This window comes from Xiphophorus hellerii, chromosome 6 (assembly GCF_003331165.1).
Source record: "Xiphophorus hellerii strain 12219 chromosome 6, Xiphophorus_hellerii-4.1, whole genome shotgun sequence".
NCBI classification, from domain to species: Eukaryota; Metazoa; Chordata; class Actinopteri; order Cyprinodontiformes; family Poeciliidae; genus Xiphophorus; species Xiphophorus hellerii.
In genome coordinates, this window is record NC_045677.1 from 12,258,176 (window position 1) to 12,276,484 (window position 18,309).

Sequence of the window (18,309 nt, forward strand, 5' to 3'; positions counted from 1 at the left end):
TTGTTTTACGAGAAATTATGAAGTGAGACGGAACTTCTGCCATAACTCTGAACGTGAAATGTTTCTCACCAAAAAAAAAACCCTTTTAAAATAGCGAAGCTCTTACCTGACAGAGATGTCACCCCGTGACGCTTCATGAAATCTGTTCAGAAGTAATTTAACCTAAAATTTGAACTGCTTTACCCTGCAGTACTTGACGACTCGTGTGTAGTGGCGCACGGTTCAAATGAGATATTCAATAACATTAATAAGATTATTGATGATTTACAATGCCCTTCAGAGACTGCTGTAGGTCTATATTTTCCCGTACTCCTGCAAATGATTAAATTAGCTATTATCTATTAACAAATTAGTCCTTACACAGATAATAGACTGCACCCTTAGGGTTAGATTTGCATGTAGTCCTCTGGCTGCATTGTCTGTAACGCTGCTCGTGGATGAGCTGTGCCCTCTAGCGTCTGATAGTAGTGACCATCAGCAATGAGAACTTGATTGGACCAGAGGTCAGCGCCTTCAGTCGCCGCCTCAACAGCGGTGTGTGAACGCAGAGGCAGCAACGACAAAGCTAGAGGGGGGGACAAACCAACTATTCGTATCGTATGCTTTCTTTTAGCGCAGGAAGAGAGATTCTTCCGCCCTCCTGAGGTCTCCTCCCGTGTGTGTTCATAAAGACCCACCTGAGACAGAAAGGACGGGCTGCGGAAGCGTCAGAGAAGAAGCGCTTTTTTTCCCAAAGGGAAGGGAAAACTGTTCAGTGGACTCACATCTTAAAAGGTATGTTTGAACGTAAACTGCGGCTGTGTGCATTTTGTTCCACTTGTTATCCCCCCCTACAAAGCAGTATTATTATTATTGTTGCAAAAGCAGGCCTGTAAATGTGTCTGACCAGGTGCTGGTTAGTTTGAATTTTATCTTCCGCAATCTTGGGTGTTTCAGTGCTCAGGTAAGAGACTCGGCGTCTAAACGTTGAAGTTCCTGTGTTTAGTTAACAGCTTAACCAGCTTAAGGAACAATTGGTATTTTAAGATGAATGGTACTACTAAGGAGATGAGTTTCATGGAAATTACAAGCTAGGTAAACGTATTAGAGTTAGAACAAAAAACCTTATTTTTTAACTTACCCTGTTTGCATTTATAACTACTTCAGCAGTGGTGCCGCTAAAAGAGGGATCAGAGGGGACAATTACCGACTCTACAATTTTAATGTAGATTTGTAAAAATCCAAAATCTCACAAGCTTCTATATGTTGCAATATCTATTTATATACTGATTTATTTATGTTTAATTATGCTTTATTTTTTTCACTCTTGTACCATGACACTACTTCCTGGCCCTATCACCTACACTCCTATACATAACAACAAAAGTCAAACTGGTTTCCTGCAAAGTCTTATAAAGTCCTACATCTAACAATGTTAGTTTGTGGCCTCAAAAAGTCCTACGAATGAATAGATTTTCCACTATGTGTATTATTGTCGTAAATCCTAACTTGTGTATTTCTTCTCTCGTGGGTCTTCAATTGTGTGGGGTGTGTAGGCGTGTGTGTGTGTGTGTGTGTATATGCTGTGTCAAATTTACAAATCTCTTCATGCAGGGAAGTAATCTTCTAAAGAATTCTGCTAATCAAGGTGGCTTACAGGCATGAATGTAATTTTACCCTATTCTAAGCCAGTTGTAGAATAAAATTTAAAATAAAAATGCTCTTCAATATATCAACATTAGCATTCGCATTTGCCAACGTTAGCCAATTTTTAACATTAGCAAATTTTTAACATCTTTATTGCTCCAATAAGTGAAACTGAGCCAATATTAATAATAAGCAATATTTATGTACAGTTTGTTGCTGCATGCGTTTTGGGAAAGGATTGGCCATGTGGTGTTTGTTTAGTCATATGGCAGTAATAGTGATGAAGCACAGAATAGTGGGGTGTTTGGCTGGAGTAGTGAAGCAATGTCAGCGGTGTAGTCGGTTTTGTCGAAAGCGTTGGGAAATATATGTCATATTGGTTATTACCCAAAGCGACGATATTAATTTTGGCCGAAAAACAGGAAAAAAATAATTATACTAAAAAAACAAATAAATAAATTGCCAAACCTGTAAAAAGTCTCACTTAAATCGACATGTTATAACTTGCTCTTTCCTCCATTGCACTCTGTTCCCCTTTTGTGACAATATATTCACATGTGTGAAATCTAAACTGGTGCTACAGCGTCTAGGCTGTAACCTGCTCTTCCTGCCCTGAGACATTTTCCTGAGGGCTATGTTTTTGACTTGATTATTTTATCAATTGGATAAATGTTGCTATGGGTACCTGTCATAAAGCTTGCAGTTTACTGTCGTAAGATGCTGAAGTCAGGCAGCCGAGGTGTAAATGCACTAAAGTCACCGGGCTGGAAGAAAGCCAATTTTAGTGAGTAAAATTGTAGCTATTTTGACTAAACTCTTAAACTGGATTTGAATGAGTCAAATATTAAGTTGCAATCTTTCAAAATTCACGTAGGTCTTCAACGTAAATTATAAAAGCCCTACGAATAATTTCCTGAAATGCGCAAAACTCCGAAATTAGGAGGGTAATGTTTACGCCCACCCATCACCACGCATCTCGCTACTTCATCAAAAACTTTCTGGAAACACCCCTGCACTTACCACCATTTTTGGTGCATAAAATTTCTATAGTTCTATATATATATATATATATATGTGGTGGTGGGGACTGGCTTTGCTCCAGAATATGTGAAGCACATCTTCTCAGGTCCGCATTCTCTGACATGCTGAGGCTCATCAGGACAACACGTACTCCAACACAGCTCTGGCACACACACACACACACACTTCCTCAGCTGGCCTAGGGTTAGGGTAGGGCTAGGGTGCGTGTGTGTGTGTGTGAGTGAAACTGGCTTTGCTCCAGAATATGTGAGCACATCTTTCAGGTCCGCATTCTCTGACATGCTGAAGCTCATCACGACAACACGTACTCCAACACAGCTCTGGCACACACACACACACCTCCTCAGCTGGGCCTAGTAGTACAACCTGACAGAACACTTCAGAATACGTACATTTTGTAAAGTTAGAGCAGTGTAATTACAGTTAAATTAGTTCAGAAATATGTCATGTGTTTTTTTTTGTTGTGTTTGTTTTTAATCATTCATTTGTGGTTATGGTGTTTTAGTGACGTAATATCTGTCAGTCCTCTGCGTTTGCTGTGTGAACAAGCAGGCATTTTGCAAGGTTTTTCTACTTGCAACATCTCTGAGCTGAAAACCTCCGCGCTCACCCTCTGTGTTATAGAGCTCCGCGCTGCAGAAGAGCTGAGCCTGACATCCCAGCACCCTGCTGAAGGCTTTTCATGGCTCTGCATTAACATCACTATGGCGTTGACAGAATTACTGCTGTGCTGACTTTAGCTCACTCTGCTTTGTTGTTTTTTGTTTTTTTTAACATCCTGTGTTTGGTCTTTTGCTGGACACTTTTTAGACCTCCTCTGTCTCAGGTCTGAAACATTCATAGTGATATTCATATGGCTTTCTCTCTTTCAGCCTTCATTGGCATTGTGTCTTCGGTCTGTCTCATCCGTCTCACCATGGATGGCCCGCTGAGCGGGGCCAGTGAAGGGGCCAGTGCCCTGCAGACTTCATCACGTCACAGATGCCCCTTGCTGTCTTTATCCCTGTATGAATGACTGTTTTGGAAACAATAAAGCCCCCAAATTCCTCTTTGATTGAACAAAAGGAACCATGCATCCGCTGCTGTCCCTCAGTGTCTTCGGACTGCTGCTGCCCCAGGCCTTGATGCGTGTGGTGGACTCGCCCTTGAACTGTATCCCACGCAGATCTGTGCCCAGTAATAGTGAGTGTTGCTCTTTCTTCTTGTGTAACCTTGGTTTTTGAGTGTGCGTTGTCAGCTCGTGTTGGCTCACAATGCCGTACGTTTGGACCGACTCGCTGGTTTAAATGCCGAGTTAAGGACTCTTCTGTCTCCAGGCAACAACGCCCTTCTGTTTTGGGAGGAGGGCGTGTTCAACTACTCCGCCATGCTGTTAAGAGAAGACCTGGACCTGTTAGTGGTGGGTGCCAGAGAGGCCATGTTCGCTCTTGATCTCAGAAACATCTCCAAGAAAATTACTTCAGTAAGCACAAACCCAAAACTCATTCTCTTAACCGACATCTCTGAGATAGGTTGTTGTTGTTTTTTTTGGCGACTTATTCGCTCTGTGCTATTTGTGGTGCTGTCATTTACTTTCACAAATGTTGTGACTTCCCCCAGAAGACTGTTTTTTATTGAAATTGTCTGTAATATATCAGCACAGAGGAGTACCAGATTGTAATGTGAAAGAAAATAATACATTGTTTTCCAGAGCATTTTACTGGTGTAAAGTGTGGCATGCATTTCTATTAATTGACTTAATAAATGTAAAGTAGTAGTATTATACTAACTATGCACATCTAAGATTTTTACCCGTTCTTCAATATAAAATGGTTCATGCTCAGTCAACTTTCAGGTCTATTGTGTTAAGTCTGGCATTTAACTAGGCCGTTCAAACACAAAAGTGTGTTTTGATCTAAACGCATGGCTTCCAAGCTGTGTCAAACCAACAGTTTATTATTGCATTTTATAGCAAAGGGCAAAATTATTAATACTAACTTTGGCCGGTGAGGCTAATATTTCAAATTAAATCCCTTAAACTCTTAGACAAAAATGAGACCAAAGTCTCTAAGAAGATAATAAAATGATACAAAATGAATATCTTATCTTTGTGTGTGTGTTTTACTAAAATGATATTTAAAAAAAATTTTTTACCCTTCTGCATAGTCAGTGGAATTTTCTTTTTGGCATTAAGGCAACCAAACCCTTCTTATAATTTCCTGCATGTTTCTACTGATATTATGACAATGAGCTCCAAGTCTTTTTAGTGGAAAGGCCTTCATGCAAACACCAAATCTCCTTCCACAGATTCTGTATATCAGATTCAAGTTGACATTCTGGCTGACCACTCCAAAATAATTACATAACTTCTAGTAACAAAAAAAATGTTGGTTAATTAATTTGCATAAACAACCCTTAATGTATCATGTATTAAGGGTCCCGTGTCAAGAATGACCAATTAAGCTAGACATATTTATCTGGTCCCTTATAGAGTTTAACATATTTACAGTTCCAGGCCACAGAACCAGAAGCATCCAAATAAAACTTCTGTGTGATGTAGCAAAGATTTTCTACCATTGGAAAAAAAAAAAAAAACATTTTATTTAAAGGTAAAAATAAACCTAACAACAATCTGTGGGTTTGCCCTTTCAGGTTGAATGGAAAGCTTCTCCAAAACAAGTGAGGGACTGTAAAAGGAAAGGAAAGGATGCAGAGGTTGGTCGCTTTACTGGCATGCTGCCATATTGCAACATTTATAACTTGTTGGATTTCTTAAAAATCTATTTAAATGGACATTTTCAGACAGAGTGCAAGAACTATATCAGAATACTCCATGAGATGGTGGATGGGAAGATGTATGTGTGTGGAACTAATGCTTTTGATCCAGCATGTAAGAAGATGGTAAGAAATTCAAAGCTGCTGTAATATAGTTTTGTTTTTTTTTTCATCCTGATCATTTTGAGGACTTGCGAAATAAGTTCATGGTTCAGCACTGTCCGTTTCTTGTTGCAGTCGTATGCAGACGGGAACTTGGCATTAATGGAACCCGAAGACGACGGCAAAGGAAAATGTCCATTTGATCCGTTCCAAAGACATGCCTCCATTATGATAAGTGAGTAGAAATTCTGACTTGCAAAAGGTTTGGGTAAAACTTGAAAATGCCACTGATGTTTTTATTCGAATCCCATTCCCTGGCAGAGAATGACCTCTACTCAGCCACTTCCATGAACTTCCTTGGCTCTGAGCCGGTCCTGATGCTCAGCCCATATGTCAACCCCCTGTCTGGTCCCATACGCACGGAAATAAAAACCTCCTGGCTTTATGGTAATATGGAACTTAAGTGTTGATGAGCATTTTTGATTGTTTTGATGCAAAGGCACAAGACATTGTCCAGGTAGTGTGTGTTTGGTTGCCTTTGAACGTGGGAGTTCATTCAAAAATTTCCTGTGCCCTTTAAAATTTAATTAAGTAATCTTAGTCCTAGGAATGCACTAATATGAGAACAATTGCCAAGTTGGCAACAGGGACAATTTTCAATGTTAGGAAAAGTAACTGATACAAGCACCTCTTTGTCCCTACAGCTGTTTCCCTTTTTAATGCAGCACAAAGCTTAGCATGATTAGTTGGTTGATTGGCTGATTTCTATTTGTATTTATTGTTTTTAGAAATATATTTATTGTTTGTTTTAGTCATTTAATCATTATTTGCCCTTTATGACTCTGATAAACCTGAACCAGAATCTTTATGCTGCTATTTTGGTCAATACTGATACTCTGTACATACATGAAAATGGCATGAAAACTGCCACTCCGCTGCGTCACCAAATATGTTACATGGGCAAACATGGCCAAGACATTATAATTATTAATATTGGTGTAGTTTTTGCTTATGGGCCTGGAACCTATATGTTAAAAACTAACTTCCATCGCTTCCCTTGTCAATATAAAGTGCACTTCTATTAAGAGGAGAGACTTTAATCATTTAAGGAGTTAAATATTTGTTCTGTGTGTTGAGGATTGAAGTTAATGGTCTTATGTAATATGTTCATACATGTCTGTACTTTCTGTATCTAAGGGACCTGGGTGTTTAAAGGAACATTTTCATCTTGATCATGTGTAGCAAATATATTTTTGTTTTCTGCTATTCCAGATCCCAACTTTGTTTCCATGGCATCAATGCCAGACAGTGAGAAGGACGACAACGATGACAAGGTGTACCTCTTCTTCAGCGAGACGGCTGTAGAATTCAACTGCTACAGCAAACTGGGAGTGTCCCGTGTGGCCCGTGTGTGCAAGGTAATGTGAACAACAAAAACTCAAACAGCACTTCCTCATCCCCGCTAGTTCTGCCCTTTTCGCTGCTTGATAAAGAATTCTCTCTTCCCGGTTTCCACTTGGCCTTGTTTTGTGACAGAACTGCCTTTGTGCTCACAGGGAGATGAAGGAGGTCAGAGGACATTGCAGAAGAAATGGACATCCTTCCTCAAAGCCAGTTTGGACTGTCCAGTACCAGGCTCCCAGTTGCCTTACATTATCCAGGACTCGTACCGCTGGTGTGATCCCTCCCTGCACTGGAAGGAGTGCGTTTTTTACGCCACCTTCACCTCTCAGTCGTAAGTTTTCACCAACAAACAAAAGGGTTCTTCATGGATGGGGGCTTAACACTCAATGACCTTTGGATTTCTCATCATGTGTTTCAGACACACATCCGAAATATCTGCGGTGTGTGCGTACCGCATGTCTGACATCAGTAAACAGTTTTCAGAGGGCAAGTACAAGACCCCGGCCTCCGTGGAAACCTCTTACATAACGTGGGTGACGTTCAGCGGAGAGGTCCCTGAGCCTCGGCCTGGAGCTGTGAGTCCTACCTTTAATTCAGAACGTGTGTTGTTGAAGTGTTTGGAGCAAAGCAGAATCTTAATGGGTCGCTCTGTTCTTTTTTATGAGTCAACTCAGCAGGAAACCAGTTCCTCCTGAACCCTTGATTGTGTTGTGCTCCTTTTCTCTCTCTCCTCGCCTTCCTCCTTCACCAGTGCATAAACAGAGAGGCTACTAACTCGGAAATAAAAACGACCCTGGACCTCCCGGATAAGACCCTTCAGTTCATCCGAGAAAAGCCGCTCATGGACCAGGCTATTGAGCCAATAGGGGGCACACCATTGCTAACGCATAAGGGAGCTGCATTCACACAGATTATAGTGAAGCAAGTGCAAGCTTTGGATGGTGAAAAGTACAACCTCATGTTTATAGGCACCGGTGTGTGATCGTGTCCAGCTCTGGCATTCATTTCCATTTTCCTATTAGTCCCCAAATGTATGTTATTTACTTTTAGAATTATATTCATTATTTCTTGTCATTTATTTTAATTTAAGATCAAGGCAAGTTGCTGAAAGCTTTGCACAATGAAGAGATGTTCATCATAGAAGAAGTCCAACTTTTCACCCCTCCTCAGAAAATCAAGATCCTCAAGTTTTCCAATAAAATGGTAATATAAAGCCACAGTAGTTTAATTAGAAAATCACTGTTCAGGTCTACAATTACAACCACAACTTTGCTTGCTTTGTGTTTGTTTTTGCACAGGGTCAGATTTATGTCGGCTCAGACACCAGTGTGGTTCAAATATCACCAGCTAACTGTGAGAGGTCCTCTACCTGTTTCGACTGTGTTTTATCCAGAGATCCATACTGTGGATGGGACAAGGTTGAGGGGAAATGTGTTTCTGTTTCCAGTTCACAGAGGTAAGCCGCGCTCAGTTTACACATCCCTTGAAAAAGTATTTATACCCCTTGAACTTAACACATTTTGTCACCTGACAATCACAGGCTTCAATGTATTTTAGTAGGATTGTAAAGTGGAAGGAAATGGATATAAATAATGCAAAATATTAATCTGAAAACCTCACCTGGTTTCATATTTTGAGCACATTTCGTTGTATTTGCATCTGAGTGTCTCCACCGGGTGTGAACATTGAGAGGCTGAAATGTCTAAGCTTCTACCTGATCACCTCTGTGTAATATCTCAAGCTCAGTCTCTTCCAGAATTTCTTTCAGACTTAGCTTTATTCTGAGCAGATTCCCTGTCCCAGCTAAAGAAAAGCATCCCCACTGCATGATGCTGCAACTTCCATGTTTCACTATAGGGATGGTGTGTTCAGGGTCCTGTAAAATTCAAATAAAATACGTCAAGGTTTAAAGTCTGAGGGGTATGCAACCAATAAAAACGCAAGCAATTATCAGTTGTTTTTTTCAGCAGAAAGCAGGTAATCTAGTCTCCCTGTAGTCTGCAGCAAGGAAAGGAAACTTACTCCGCTACACATGCATATAAACAGTAGCAAACTTCTTCAGGTTTTCTCAACTGACAGATGAGTTCTTAGCTGCCCCACTCCTTTCTAATTTTGCCCTGGGCAACTGCCCCCATGGCCAATATTAAAAACCACCACTGGGAGAATGAATAATTTACAAGGCACTATAACTGTTTTAAACTAAACTAGTATTTTAACTTTATTTTTTTTTTTAGTGTGCTCATCCAAGATATGAAAGGAAATGCTAGTCACTGCCCTGATGCTGGTGAGTTAGTGCTCTTCTGCAGCATTATCACTGCGTATTGATTCACTTCAAAAGGAACTGAGGGTTTGTGGGTTGTTAAACTAATCTTGTGGGATCTTGTTTTGATTTCAGGGCCTGTTGTTGAGCCTTTGACCCGGAACATCAAGCCTGGAAGGATACTTAAGCTCAGGTGTCCTTCACCTTCCAACCTGGCAAAACTCATCTGGAAGCGGAATGGCATACCTCTCCCACATTCACCTGAGGATGGACTGCTCATTCTGGACGACTCAGATAATAATAATAATAACTCTGGTAAATACAGCTGCTTGTCTGTGGAGAAATCCAAAGCTGGCGAGTACGAGACCATTGTAGTCAATTACGAGGTCATTATAAGCCTCGAAAACGGGGGCGTTACTCAGGCTCAGAGCAGTGGTGAGTCTCACTCTGGACTGATAGTTGCAATTGTCGTCCTTGCTGTTTGTCTCGTTCTCCTTTTGACCTGGAGAGTTGTCAAGCGCCATATTAACCTGCCTTGTGATCGCACTAAAGAGAAAGGAGAAGAACCCCAGCAGACTCGTGACTTAGAGGCCAAGGATGCCAGTGTGCCTTTGGCGGCTGAAACACCGAACAAACACACCAATGCAGGGGATGCACCATGTCAGAGGGGACCAACACGCAAGGAGTAACCCTTTCGTCTATGCACCTTGACGAGTCAACTATTTGAAAATGGCTAATGTTTTACTACAAAAAAAAAATAAGAAAATGTAGTGTATATTTTTTTTGTTGAAAATTGTGTCATCTTGAATAACTGAGTGTAAAAGGACTAATTTTTTTTATTATTATGATGAGATCAAAGATGACACGTTTCTTCAAGGTTTTCTTTTTATTAGCTTCACTGTTTAAAAAAAAGGAGGAAACGAGCCAGAAGTATACACACCTAGTGTAGCATACAATTCAATCTACTAAACTCTTTTTTTTAATTTTAAAAATAACATTTATCTTTTTGTTTAGTTTTTTTTGTTGGGCAAACATCTTTGCTGGTGAAGGTCCAGGGAGCCAAACATTCAACTTTTACTTCCCAAAGTAAACTTTTAAATCCCATTTTAGATTTTTTTGGTGGCCTTCTGTTTTTTTTAAATTGTTTATTTTAGGTTATTAGACTAAAACCCATTCTATACTATACTGTCAGGTTTACTGACTAAAACCAGTTACCCTGCTGAAGTTTTCTTTTTAGACTTTGAAAACAATACATGCGTACATAAATCTTGCTATAAAAGCTGACAAAAGCGTTTCTGCTTCAGCTTCAGGCCTTGTAAAATCTGTGTATTTTCTACTCCTAATTCATTGCACAACTATTTGTGCCAGAGGGCAAATAGCTGCTACATGCTGCTGTCTACCGTAATTAATTTTACTGAGAGCACCAGTTTGGATTGATGGATGGATGTGGGCATCCCATAACTTTTGTTGTTGTTATTCATGTGCAGTTTATAAGCAGCAGCACTAAAAAAAACTTGTTCAGCTGACGGTAGATCTAAATTCAGGAGGTTTTTCCAATAGGTTCAAGCCCTTTTTTAAAAGCTTTCAGTTGTTCAGACTAATTTTAACGCTTTTGGCACAAGTTTGATGCTTGTGTGGTATTTTTGTGTGTTTTAAATTGTTATAATTCTCCATAATCCGGATTTTTTTTTTCAGGGGTTTCTACTGTAAATGGAATTGAGGCACCTTGTTTTCCAGTTGCCAGCTTGAAAAGAGTTTATTTTGAAATAAAGTTTTTTATTTTTTAACTTAAAAAAAAAAACATCTCTTGACCTGGTTTTCTGAATCTGAACAAGTTTTATTTCGACATGTCGGCAAGACTGGGTTTGTGAAGAATGTGACGAGCAGATGTTGAGGTTATCTGATGTACATCAGTTTTCTGTTCATGACAGCTCTAGTTTGGACAATGAAGAACGCAACTTCTTTCACCGACTCAGTTGCGTAATTATAGCACATACATAAGCAGCGAACAAATGTCAACATTTTTCCTAGTAAATATATGTCTACAGGCCTAAACAATGCAAGTGATCCACACAAGCTGATAAATCAAGAGAAATATATCTAAAAAGAAAAAAAAATTGTGTAATAAAGTGGAGTAATATAAATACTGAAGAAAAATAACTGGAGAGAGTTGACTAGAATCTGTTGGTATTTAGAAAGCAATTCTGCCCCCTCTCTGCAAGTAAATAAATAGCTACTTTGGTCCTGATTGATCAAATGTTTCTCATAACTTAGATATCACAAAACCCATCTCATGATGGGTGGAAGCTAAGAGTTCTCGCAAGGTCTTTGCAAACTTCCTTTTGCAAAATGGATGGTGTTGATTACCGATGCATTTGTAAGCTTCTGACTGTCAGCACTGTTGAAGTCATAATCTGGAAGAGGAAAGAACATAATTTAATCATAAACCAACTATAACTAAATGTTTGGTCAAGACTTCTGGAAGTGGGGAAAAAAAATCAGCTTAGTTGTCCAAGAGTCAAAGAGAGCTTCAGGAAGACCTATTGTGGGCAGGTACAAGAAAAGAATAAGCAATAGACTTAGCCTCTATGCCAGTTCACTGCACAAAGACTCTAAAAATCATGCTGAAGCTTATTGAAAGGTTTCTGTAAAATGTTTGGTCAAGTTAAAAAAAATGGGGTCAGGTGAGACTAAATGAAACATTTTGGAAGGAGAAATCACACTGCAAATCACCTCAAATGCAGCAAACAAAGGGGAAAGTCGGAAGGTAGGAACATCATAGCGTAGAGTTGAATTACTGGTAGGCCTCATGTAACCGAGTCGAGGATTAGCAAAAATGTACTGAGATTTCTGTGTGTGAATCTAAATATGAGGATGGACTTTTCAGCAAAACAGCTCTTGCGATAATTTGCACAAAGAGATATTGCATGCAATGTTTTTGCAATATCTTATGCAGCCCTGTTCTATATAACCTAATTTATGGATTTTTTTTTCTATAAGCATACTTATGTTGGGAATGTGGGGAAAACATTTTGAGTGATTTTCCCCACCGTATGAGATTCGACCCCAAGCAGAAAATCGATCAGTAACTGGCAGCATGCACACAGCAGAAAGTGAAAAACAAATCTTTAATACGTATTTAGCAGATTACATTTACAGTTTCCTTTTCAGACAACATGACAAGAGTTTGTAGCTGAAGCTCTAGTTTTACGAGAGCAGGTGAAAAGAGCCAAATCATCCAGTTTCCTTGAGTGAAATCAGGTCCCTGAGATTTAGGTCCTTGCTGGTAACTTATTCATCTCCTATAGCGATATCTCTTGAAGTGGAACCACAGCTGGAAGATCCCATTGGCAAACTGACAGCGGAACCCGTGTCGGTGCGAGTACTCCCACTCCCTGTTCACAATCTTAAAAGCGATGTCCTCGTACGGTGGCCCAGCGTGGAACCTCAAAATCCCAAAGTCCTTGTTGTCTGGACACGGCTCGAGGAAGTACTGAGGCGTGGAGCGCTTGTCGATCAGGTCGGGGTAGAAGATGTTGAACTTGTATCCCTGGACGATCTTGGGCGGCGGGTTGTCGAAGTCGTAGTGCGTCTGGTTGTACTTGTTCCACTCGAAGCCCGTGTGGACCCTGTTGAAGAAGCGCGGTTTGCGGGGACGGTACTTGTCCGCCCACAGGTACATCTTCCCGGAGACGGGGATCTCCACGCTGAACTGGGCCTCGTCGTTGCCCATGCCTTCTTTGGCTCGCCGTACGAAGGCGTCCTCCGCGCTTTCGTTGGCGTCACCTGAAATACCAGAGGAACAAACTCTTATTATTTGGACACGATTGTGACATGTCTACTGTGTTTATGTGTTGAGCATAAAGGGCTTTTACCTGTGACCTGAAGCTGTCTGCGGGCCAGCTGGAGCCGGTGCGCATCTTCCTCTGGGGTGATGGTGTGAGTGTCCAGTGGCAGCTCAGACAGAGTGAGCAGAGTGGGACTGTAGCGACCAGAGTCGTACTCCGCCTGGCTCTGCTGGATGAGGTCCTCCTCCGTCAACACAGCCTCTTCCTTCCCCTCCTCATCCTTCCCTTCAGCCTTCTCTCCTCCCTCATCTTGGCTGCCAGCTGCAGAGGTGGACGGGCCTGGCCCCTCTTCATCCTCCTCCGTTTCTCTGTTCTTATTTCTTCTGGATGAAGATGCTGATAGACCGCTCTCCTCTGCTGTCCTCTCTCTTGTTTGCCCTTGTGTTCTTTCCCCATCCCTAAAGAAGAAGAGACTTTGTGTCAAACTTTTTTGTTTTTAATCTAGTTACTTTTATGTTGCTTATCTACAGTCCCTTCCAAAACATTGTTTCCTTGTTTTTTTTACATCATTACCTTTGACTTCAAATAATTCTATCCGGATTTCATGACATTCCCACACAAAGCAGTGCGTGATTGTGACATCGAATGAAAAAGAGCCATGATTTTCTAGTGTTTAACAAATAGAAACCTGAAAGGTGTGATGTGAATTCATAGTTCACTCTCTTTACTTTGGTACATTTACAAAACCTAAACAGAAGCAATATCCCAAACTCTGAATACCTAATTAAGAACAATAAATCCATTATCTGAACTGGAAAAAAGGAGTATGGCAGATCAGCAAACCTACCAAGACATGACCATCCACCTAAACCAATTACAGGTAAGCTCAGGTGTCCTTTAGAGGAAAACCCGTTAGATGATGCAAGAGCTACCTCGGAATGGTTTAGGTCAAAGCTGTCAATTTGTTGTAAGGCTTTAATTGATGTTCACAGGTCTAATCTGCCTGAGCTGGAGCCAAATTGCAAAAATGGTAGTTTTGCAGAGATGGTAGACAACCAAAAAGACGTTTAGTTGGAAATGCAACAGGTAGGAAGGTTCACCAAGTATTGACTCAGGGCAGCTGAGTACATATTCATGTTCCAAAATGCAGCACAATTTTTTTCCCCTAGAAAATCCTAATAAAATATTGTAGTCACGGTTGCAACAAGACGAAATATTTTGCAAGGCGCCATCTGTGGAGCGATCACAACTTACTCGTCTTCCTCGCTCCTCGGTTCCTCTTTGATGATGGGGAACAAAGGTTCGCTTTCCACTCCCTGCTCTTGTTTCAGTTTGAACAGCTTCTGACGCAGCACGTCTTGATGGCGCTCTCTCAACCTGGGTGTTGCAAAACAAACACAATTTGTACTCCAGCCAAGCTGAGATGTTCCACAGGCAGCCACTCGGATTTATTTCAGTGTTTTCTGGATGAGCAATTCAGAAAACACGGAGTGTAGCTCCTTTCTCACCGGGCTCTAGCCATGTAGACCCGAACTTGCTGCAGCAGACTCTCCCAGTAGCCGATATCGAGATTGGATCCCCCGGCCCGGATCTTTCCCTCGATGTTCAGGTGCAGCGCCTGCAGCTGACTGTAGGTTTTCCCTTTAAACACGGACTGGACGTCGGTGCTAACTGCTGTGTTGATGCCCTCACGTCGATCACCTGAAGGTTAAAATGAAGCATAACATGTCAAAGGTCTGCGTCTGGATTTATTTGGGCTTTATACTCAACATACTGAGCTATAGGTAAATTAGTAGAAGAGCTTAGCAGCTTTTGATTGTTGTATCTTTGCAGGGAGCAAACATAAGTAGATAGCTAAATTCAAAAATGGATAAATGTTTCTTAACTTCTTGAAGTTTTTAGTGAGCGTGGAAGTTGATGTGTTTAATGAAGTCTAACTATTCCTTGTTAGGATGCAAAAAATTCCTTTGGAAGAGCGTAGAGCTGACACTCTGTAGGCAACAGATAAAATATTCTAAGTCTGCCATAGAAAAAGTAAAGACTTGCAAGTCTTCGGGTCTTCTAGCATTATGCATTGACGTTCCCTCATAACAAACTAAAATAGTTTGGTAATCATCTAAAACAACAGATATCACATCCAGATTTTTTTTTAAAATATGGACACTACAGCACTAAAACGTCCATACCGGGTCCTTTCCCAGACGCTTCCAGTTTCCTCAGCTTGCTGATCTCATCCTCGGTGATGGTCGTCATGTCTCTCCAGAAGTCCACGTTCTTGCCCTGCTCCAGCTCCATGTAGACCTTTCACATAGACGGCCATAAACACAGTTTACTGGAATAGTAAGGTTGAAGCTGCGCCAATATAAAACATCACTTGGCTTTGATCTAAACCAGGGCTGTGATCTCAAAAAAACAAAACAATCAGGGTCACAAAGGGGAAGAGGTGTTGTGGTCGGTGTGTTTTTTTTTCTTTTTTTTTTTGCTTAGTTATGTGACAGTGAAGCAGGATTGCGGGTGTTTAACTGAAGCAGAGAAGTAGCGTTGTGGTCCTTTTTTCTCGCAAAGAAAATTCATTTAGAGCCATGGAATTTTTAAAGAATCGAAAAAATAACAACAGCTTGAAAGGCAAAGTCTCGGCACTATTTTCCCTCTTAGCAACGGAAATAAATTATGTTCCATGACAGTTGGTTTTTGGCAAGAGACTATGCAACATATCGGTTCACACACAGTAAAAAGGGAGATTTAAAGTTTTCTTCCACTTCACAAATGTTACACTAAGTGTTACTTTGTGTTGGTCTGACAAAATGTGGTCATGGATACAACTGCAAAGCACTGCAAAGACCATTTGAGTATTAATAAGCCGCTGACCTTTATGTCCTCCAACAGGTCCTCCATGTCGGTGACAGTCAGTCCGTTGAGGAATGTGTACGGTTCGTGCATCTCCACAGCCAGATCGTCGTCCTCGGCACTGATGTACTTCGCCAGAAGGTCGATGGGTTTTGCACGGCCATCGCGGATTCTAATCTTGGACCTAAATTGACATTTTTGGACAATTAGATAAGTACGGTTCAGTGACGTTTTCTTTTTTTTACAATTACTTTGAAAAAAACATTCTTGCACACTAGCCTTAGTTTGGCCTGCTGCAGGTGGAAGTTGTCCTCCTGTTCAGCCCAGGTTTTGAAGTGCTCGGCCTCTTTCTCTCTCTGCAGCATCTCCAGCTCCGTCTCTCTCATGGCTTTCTCTCGCTCCCGCTCCAGCCGCAGCTGCTTCACCTGAACGAGCGAGCAGCCAGCGTGATTACACACAACACTGCCGCTGTCTTCCGGTTTCGAGAGGAGCGCCGTTCTCGTGTTCCTACCTTCTGCAGCTCTCTTCGGTTCTCCTCCTGGATGCATTTGTTTCTTTCTTTCAGCTCTTTTTCGCTGAAATGGCCGATGCCCTTCTTGTCCAGCGCCTGAAGCACAAAACACAGTAAAGAATCGGGATGGGAAACAACGTTTAGGTTTAGAAATAATAGGCCAAACGTCTCGGTAAAGAACTGACTTTCTGCCATTTGAATGTGCCTAGCAGGTTGTTGTCTCCAAACGGGTTGTCTGCGTTGGTGTATCCCATGTATTCTTCGCTCCAGCCCATCTTCTCCCTCCTTTTCTTCTCCTTCACTTCCTTCTTCGCCAGCCGTCTGGCTCTCTTCTCCTCTGGCGTCTCCAGGGCTTTCATCAGCTCTTTCTGTTTCTTCCTCTCCTCTTTCTCTTTGACTTCAAGGTTCTCATTGTCTGAATCGGAGCTCTCCGAGGAGTCGGACGCGCTGGACCCCCGCTTCCCTCTGAGCCCATCATCTCTCTCTTTGCTCTTCTTGCTCCTCCCTCGCTCCCTGTCCTTACTCCTCTTCTTCCTCTCTCTGCTTCTGTCTCGTTTCCTTTCCCAGTCCCTTGTATCTCTGCCTCTTCCTGGACTCCCTCGTTCAAGACTTTTTCTCCGTCTCCTCCTCTCTCTGTCGCTGCTTCCGCCGCTCGAGTCTGAGCCGGACTGGGACCTTCCCTTCTTTCTCTCCGTCTCCTTCCCCCTTCTTCTCATCTTGGAATTGTCTGAATCAGGACTGAGAAGAAAACTGGTTATTTGTATGAGCATTACAGAAATACACGTGTTATTTTATGTAAAGCAAAACATTAGAATGGTAGAGATTAATCTTGCCAGAAATGACAATGGAAATAAGACAAAAACACATTTTGGTAAAGGTGAGGAAATCCACTGTAATATTTCACAAAATGCCAAGTCTATTAAGAACCTACTTACGAGGAAATCGACTAATAACGATTTAGAACAAAATCCACAGCATGACATATTATTCTACAGGTAATAAACTGTATCTTAGGTGAGTCTGACTGATTTTTACAAAAAGAGTCTTGCTAGAAGCTTTAAATCAGTGCAAAACTCCATATTGTTGGCATCAGACGTGTTTTACTTTTCCACTGAGTGCAGAAGACCGAAAAAGTAACGTAAAAAAAAAAACTGCATAAGAGGATGTCGATTAAAGGCTAACACCTACTATTTAGTGCTAATCGTTGTGTCACAGAGAACATGCGTCAACTTCATTATTTGCATCCATAAACAAAGCCAGGTAGCTATTACCTTGATGATCGAGCTTTCGACCTGCTGCTCCGCCGGTGATCTCTTCGTCTCCTGTCAGCCTCCGAGCCGCTGCCGGACCCGGATCGGCCCCAGTGCTGAGGCCGACGGCGGACTGGAGAGCCATGGTTTGAGGCCGCGCTGCTGCTGCTGGATCTAGCTCGTCCTTGGGCGGCTCTTCTGGCGTCCGGAGACCTACTACGGCCTCTCCTCTCGTCTGGAGATTGTGATCTGCTTATTTTGGACTTATTTCGCCTCTCTCTACTCCGACTTCTGGTTCTGGACCGTGTCCTAGGTCGCGATTTCGAACTCATCACGAACTTAGCTGCTCCACGGGGCCCGAGAGGGAGGCTGTCGCGTAAATAAGACGTAATAATGAGCGACCCAAAGACAAATCACTTGTCCAATTTTTAGAGTGCAAATAACTAACGCGGAAATAATATATGGACATGTGTTAAAAAAGCATATTGGTGTATTTTTTGAAAATATAAGCAATAAGAAAAAAATAGCACCAATTTTACATTTTCCGATTTCCAAAAGGCATCGCTAAGGCAAGTAAAAGCCACCAATAGAGGCCCTTATAGAAACTGGCGCAAAAATATATACGTCATAATAAACTACAAAACATAAATAAAAACAAATGCGCTGCACACTGTAATATTTGTACTAAGGCAGTGTTTTGTACCGTTTGTGGTTCTGATATTTAAT

At 41.5% G+C, this 18,309-nt stretch overlaps 2 protein-coding genes across 2 annotated transcripts; one reads left to right on the forward strand and one right to left on the reverse strand.

The window, feature by feature from the left end:
• The first annotated feature begins 497 nt into the window (after positions 1–497).
• LOC116721494 (semaphorin-4E-like) lies at positions 498–10,934 on the forward strand. The gene is made up of 15 exons (XM_032565262.1): positions 498–774; positions 3,540–3,849; positions 3,984–4,129; positions 5,299–5,361; positions 5,449–5,547; positions 5,659–5,758; positions 5,845–5,970; positions 6,796–6,941; positions 7,080–7,258; positions 7,346–7,502; positions 7,679–7,901; positions 8,018–8,130; positions 8,226–8,383; positions 9,162–9,211; positions 9,323–10,934. Exons 2-15 carry the CDS (start codon positions 3,738–3,740, stop codon positions 9,874–9,876), a joined length of 2,226 nt encoding a protein of 741 aa, XP_032421153.1. The 5' UTR covers positions 498–774; positions 3,540–3,737; the 3' UTR covers positions 9,877–10,934.
• Positions 10,935–12,296: 1,362 nt separating this feature from the next.
• On the reverse strand, positions 12,297–17,963 carry cactin. Its single transcript, XM_032565261.1, has 10 exons — positions 17,605–17,963; positions 16,519–17,071; positions 16,334–16,429; positions 16,102–16,247; positions 15,844–16,006; positions 15,162–15,276; positions 14,484–14,676; positions 14,230–14,352; positions 13,063–13,433; positions 12,297–12,973 (listed from the first exon to the last, which is right to left on the reverse strand). Exons 1-10 carry the CDS (start codon positions 17,913–17,915, stop codon positions 12,483–12,485), a joined length of 2,562 nt encoding a protein of 853 aa, XP_032421152.1. The 5' UTR covers positions 17,916–17,963; the 3' UTR covers positions 12,297–12,482.
• Positions 17,964–18,309: the final 346 nt, after the last annotated feature.

What these genes read in the sequence shown, in the direction of transcription:
- cactin (XM_032565261.1), bottom strand. Translation starts at nt 17,915, where the DNA reads ATGAGTTCGAAATCGCGACCTAGGACACGGTCCAGAACCAGAAGTCGG. An exon ending in GCACATTCAAATGGCAGAAA is followed by an intron (nt 16,430 to 16,518) that starts GTCAGTTCTTTA and finishes TTTGTGCTTCAG; the next exon opens with GCGCTGGACAAGAAGGGCAT. An exon ending in ACCGAAGAGAGCTGCAGAAG is followed by an intron (nt 16,248 to 16,333) that starts GTAGGAACACGA and finishes TCGCTCGTTCAG; the next exon opens with GTGAAGCAGCTGCGGCTGGA.
- LOC116721494 (XM_032565262.1), top strand. Translation starts at nt 3,738, where the DNA reads ATGCATCCGCTGCTGTCCCTCAGTGTCTTCGGACTGCTGCTGCCCCAG. An exon ending in GTGTGGCCCGTGTGTGCAAG is followed by an intron (nt 6,942 to 7,079) that starts GTAATGTGAACA and finishes TTGTGCTCACAG; the next exon opens with GGAGATGAAGGAGGTCAGAG. An exon ending in CCTCATGTTTATAGGCACCG is followed by an intron (nt 7,902 to 8,017) that starts GTGTGTGATCGT and finishes TTTTAATTTAAG; the next exon opens with ATCAAGGCAAGTTGCTGAAA.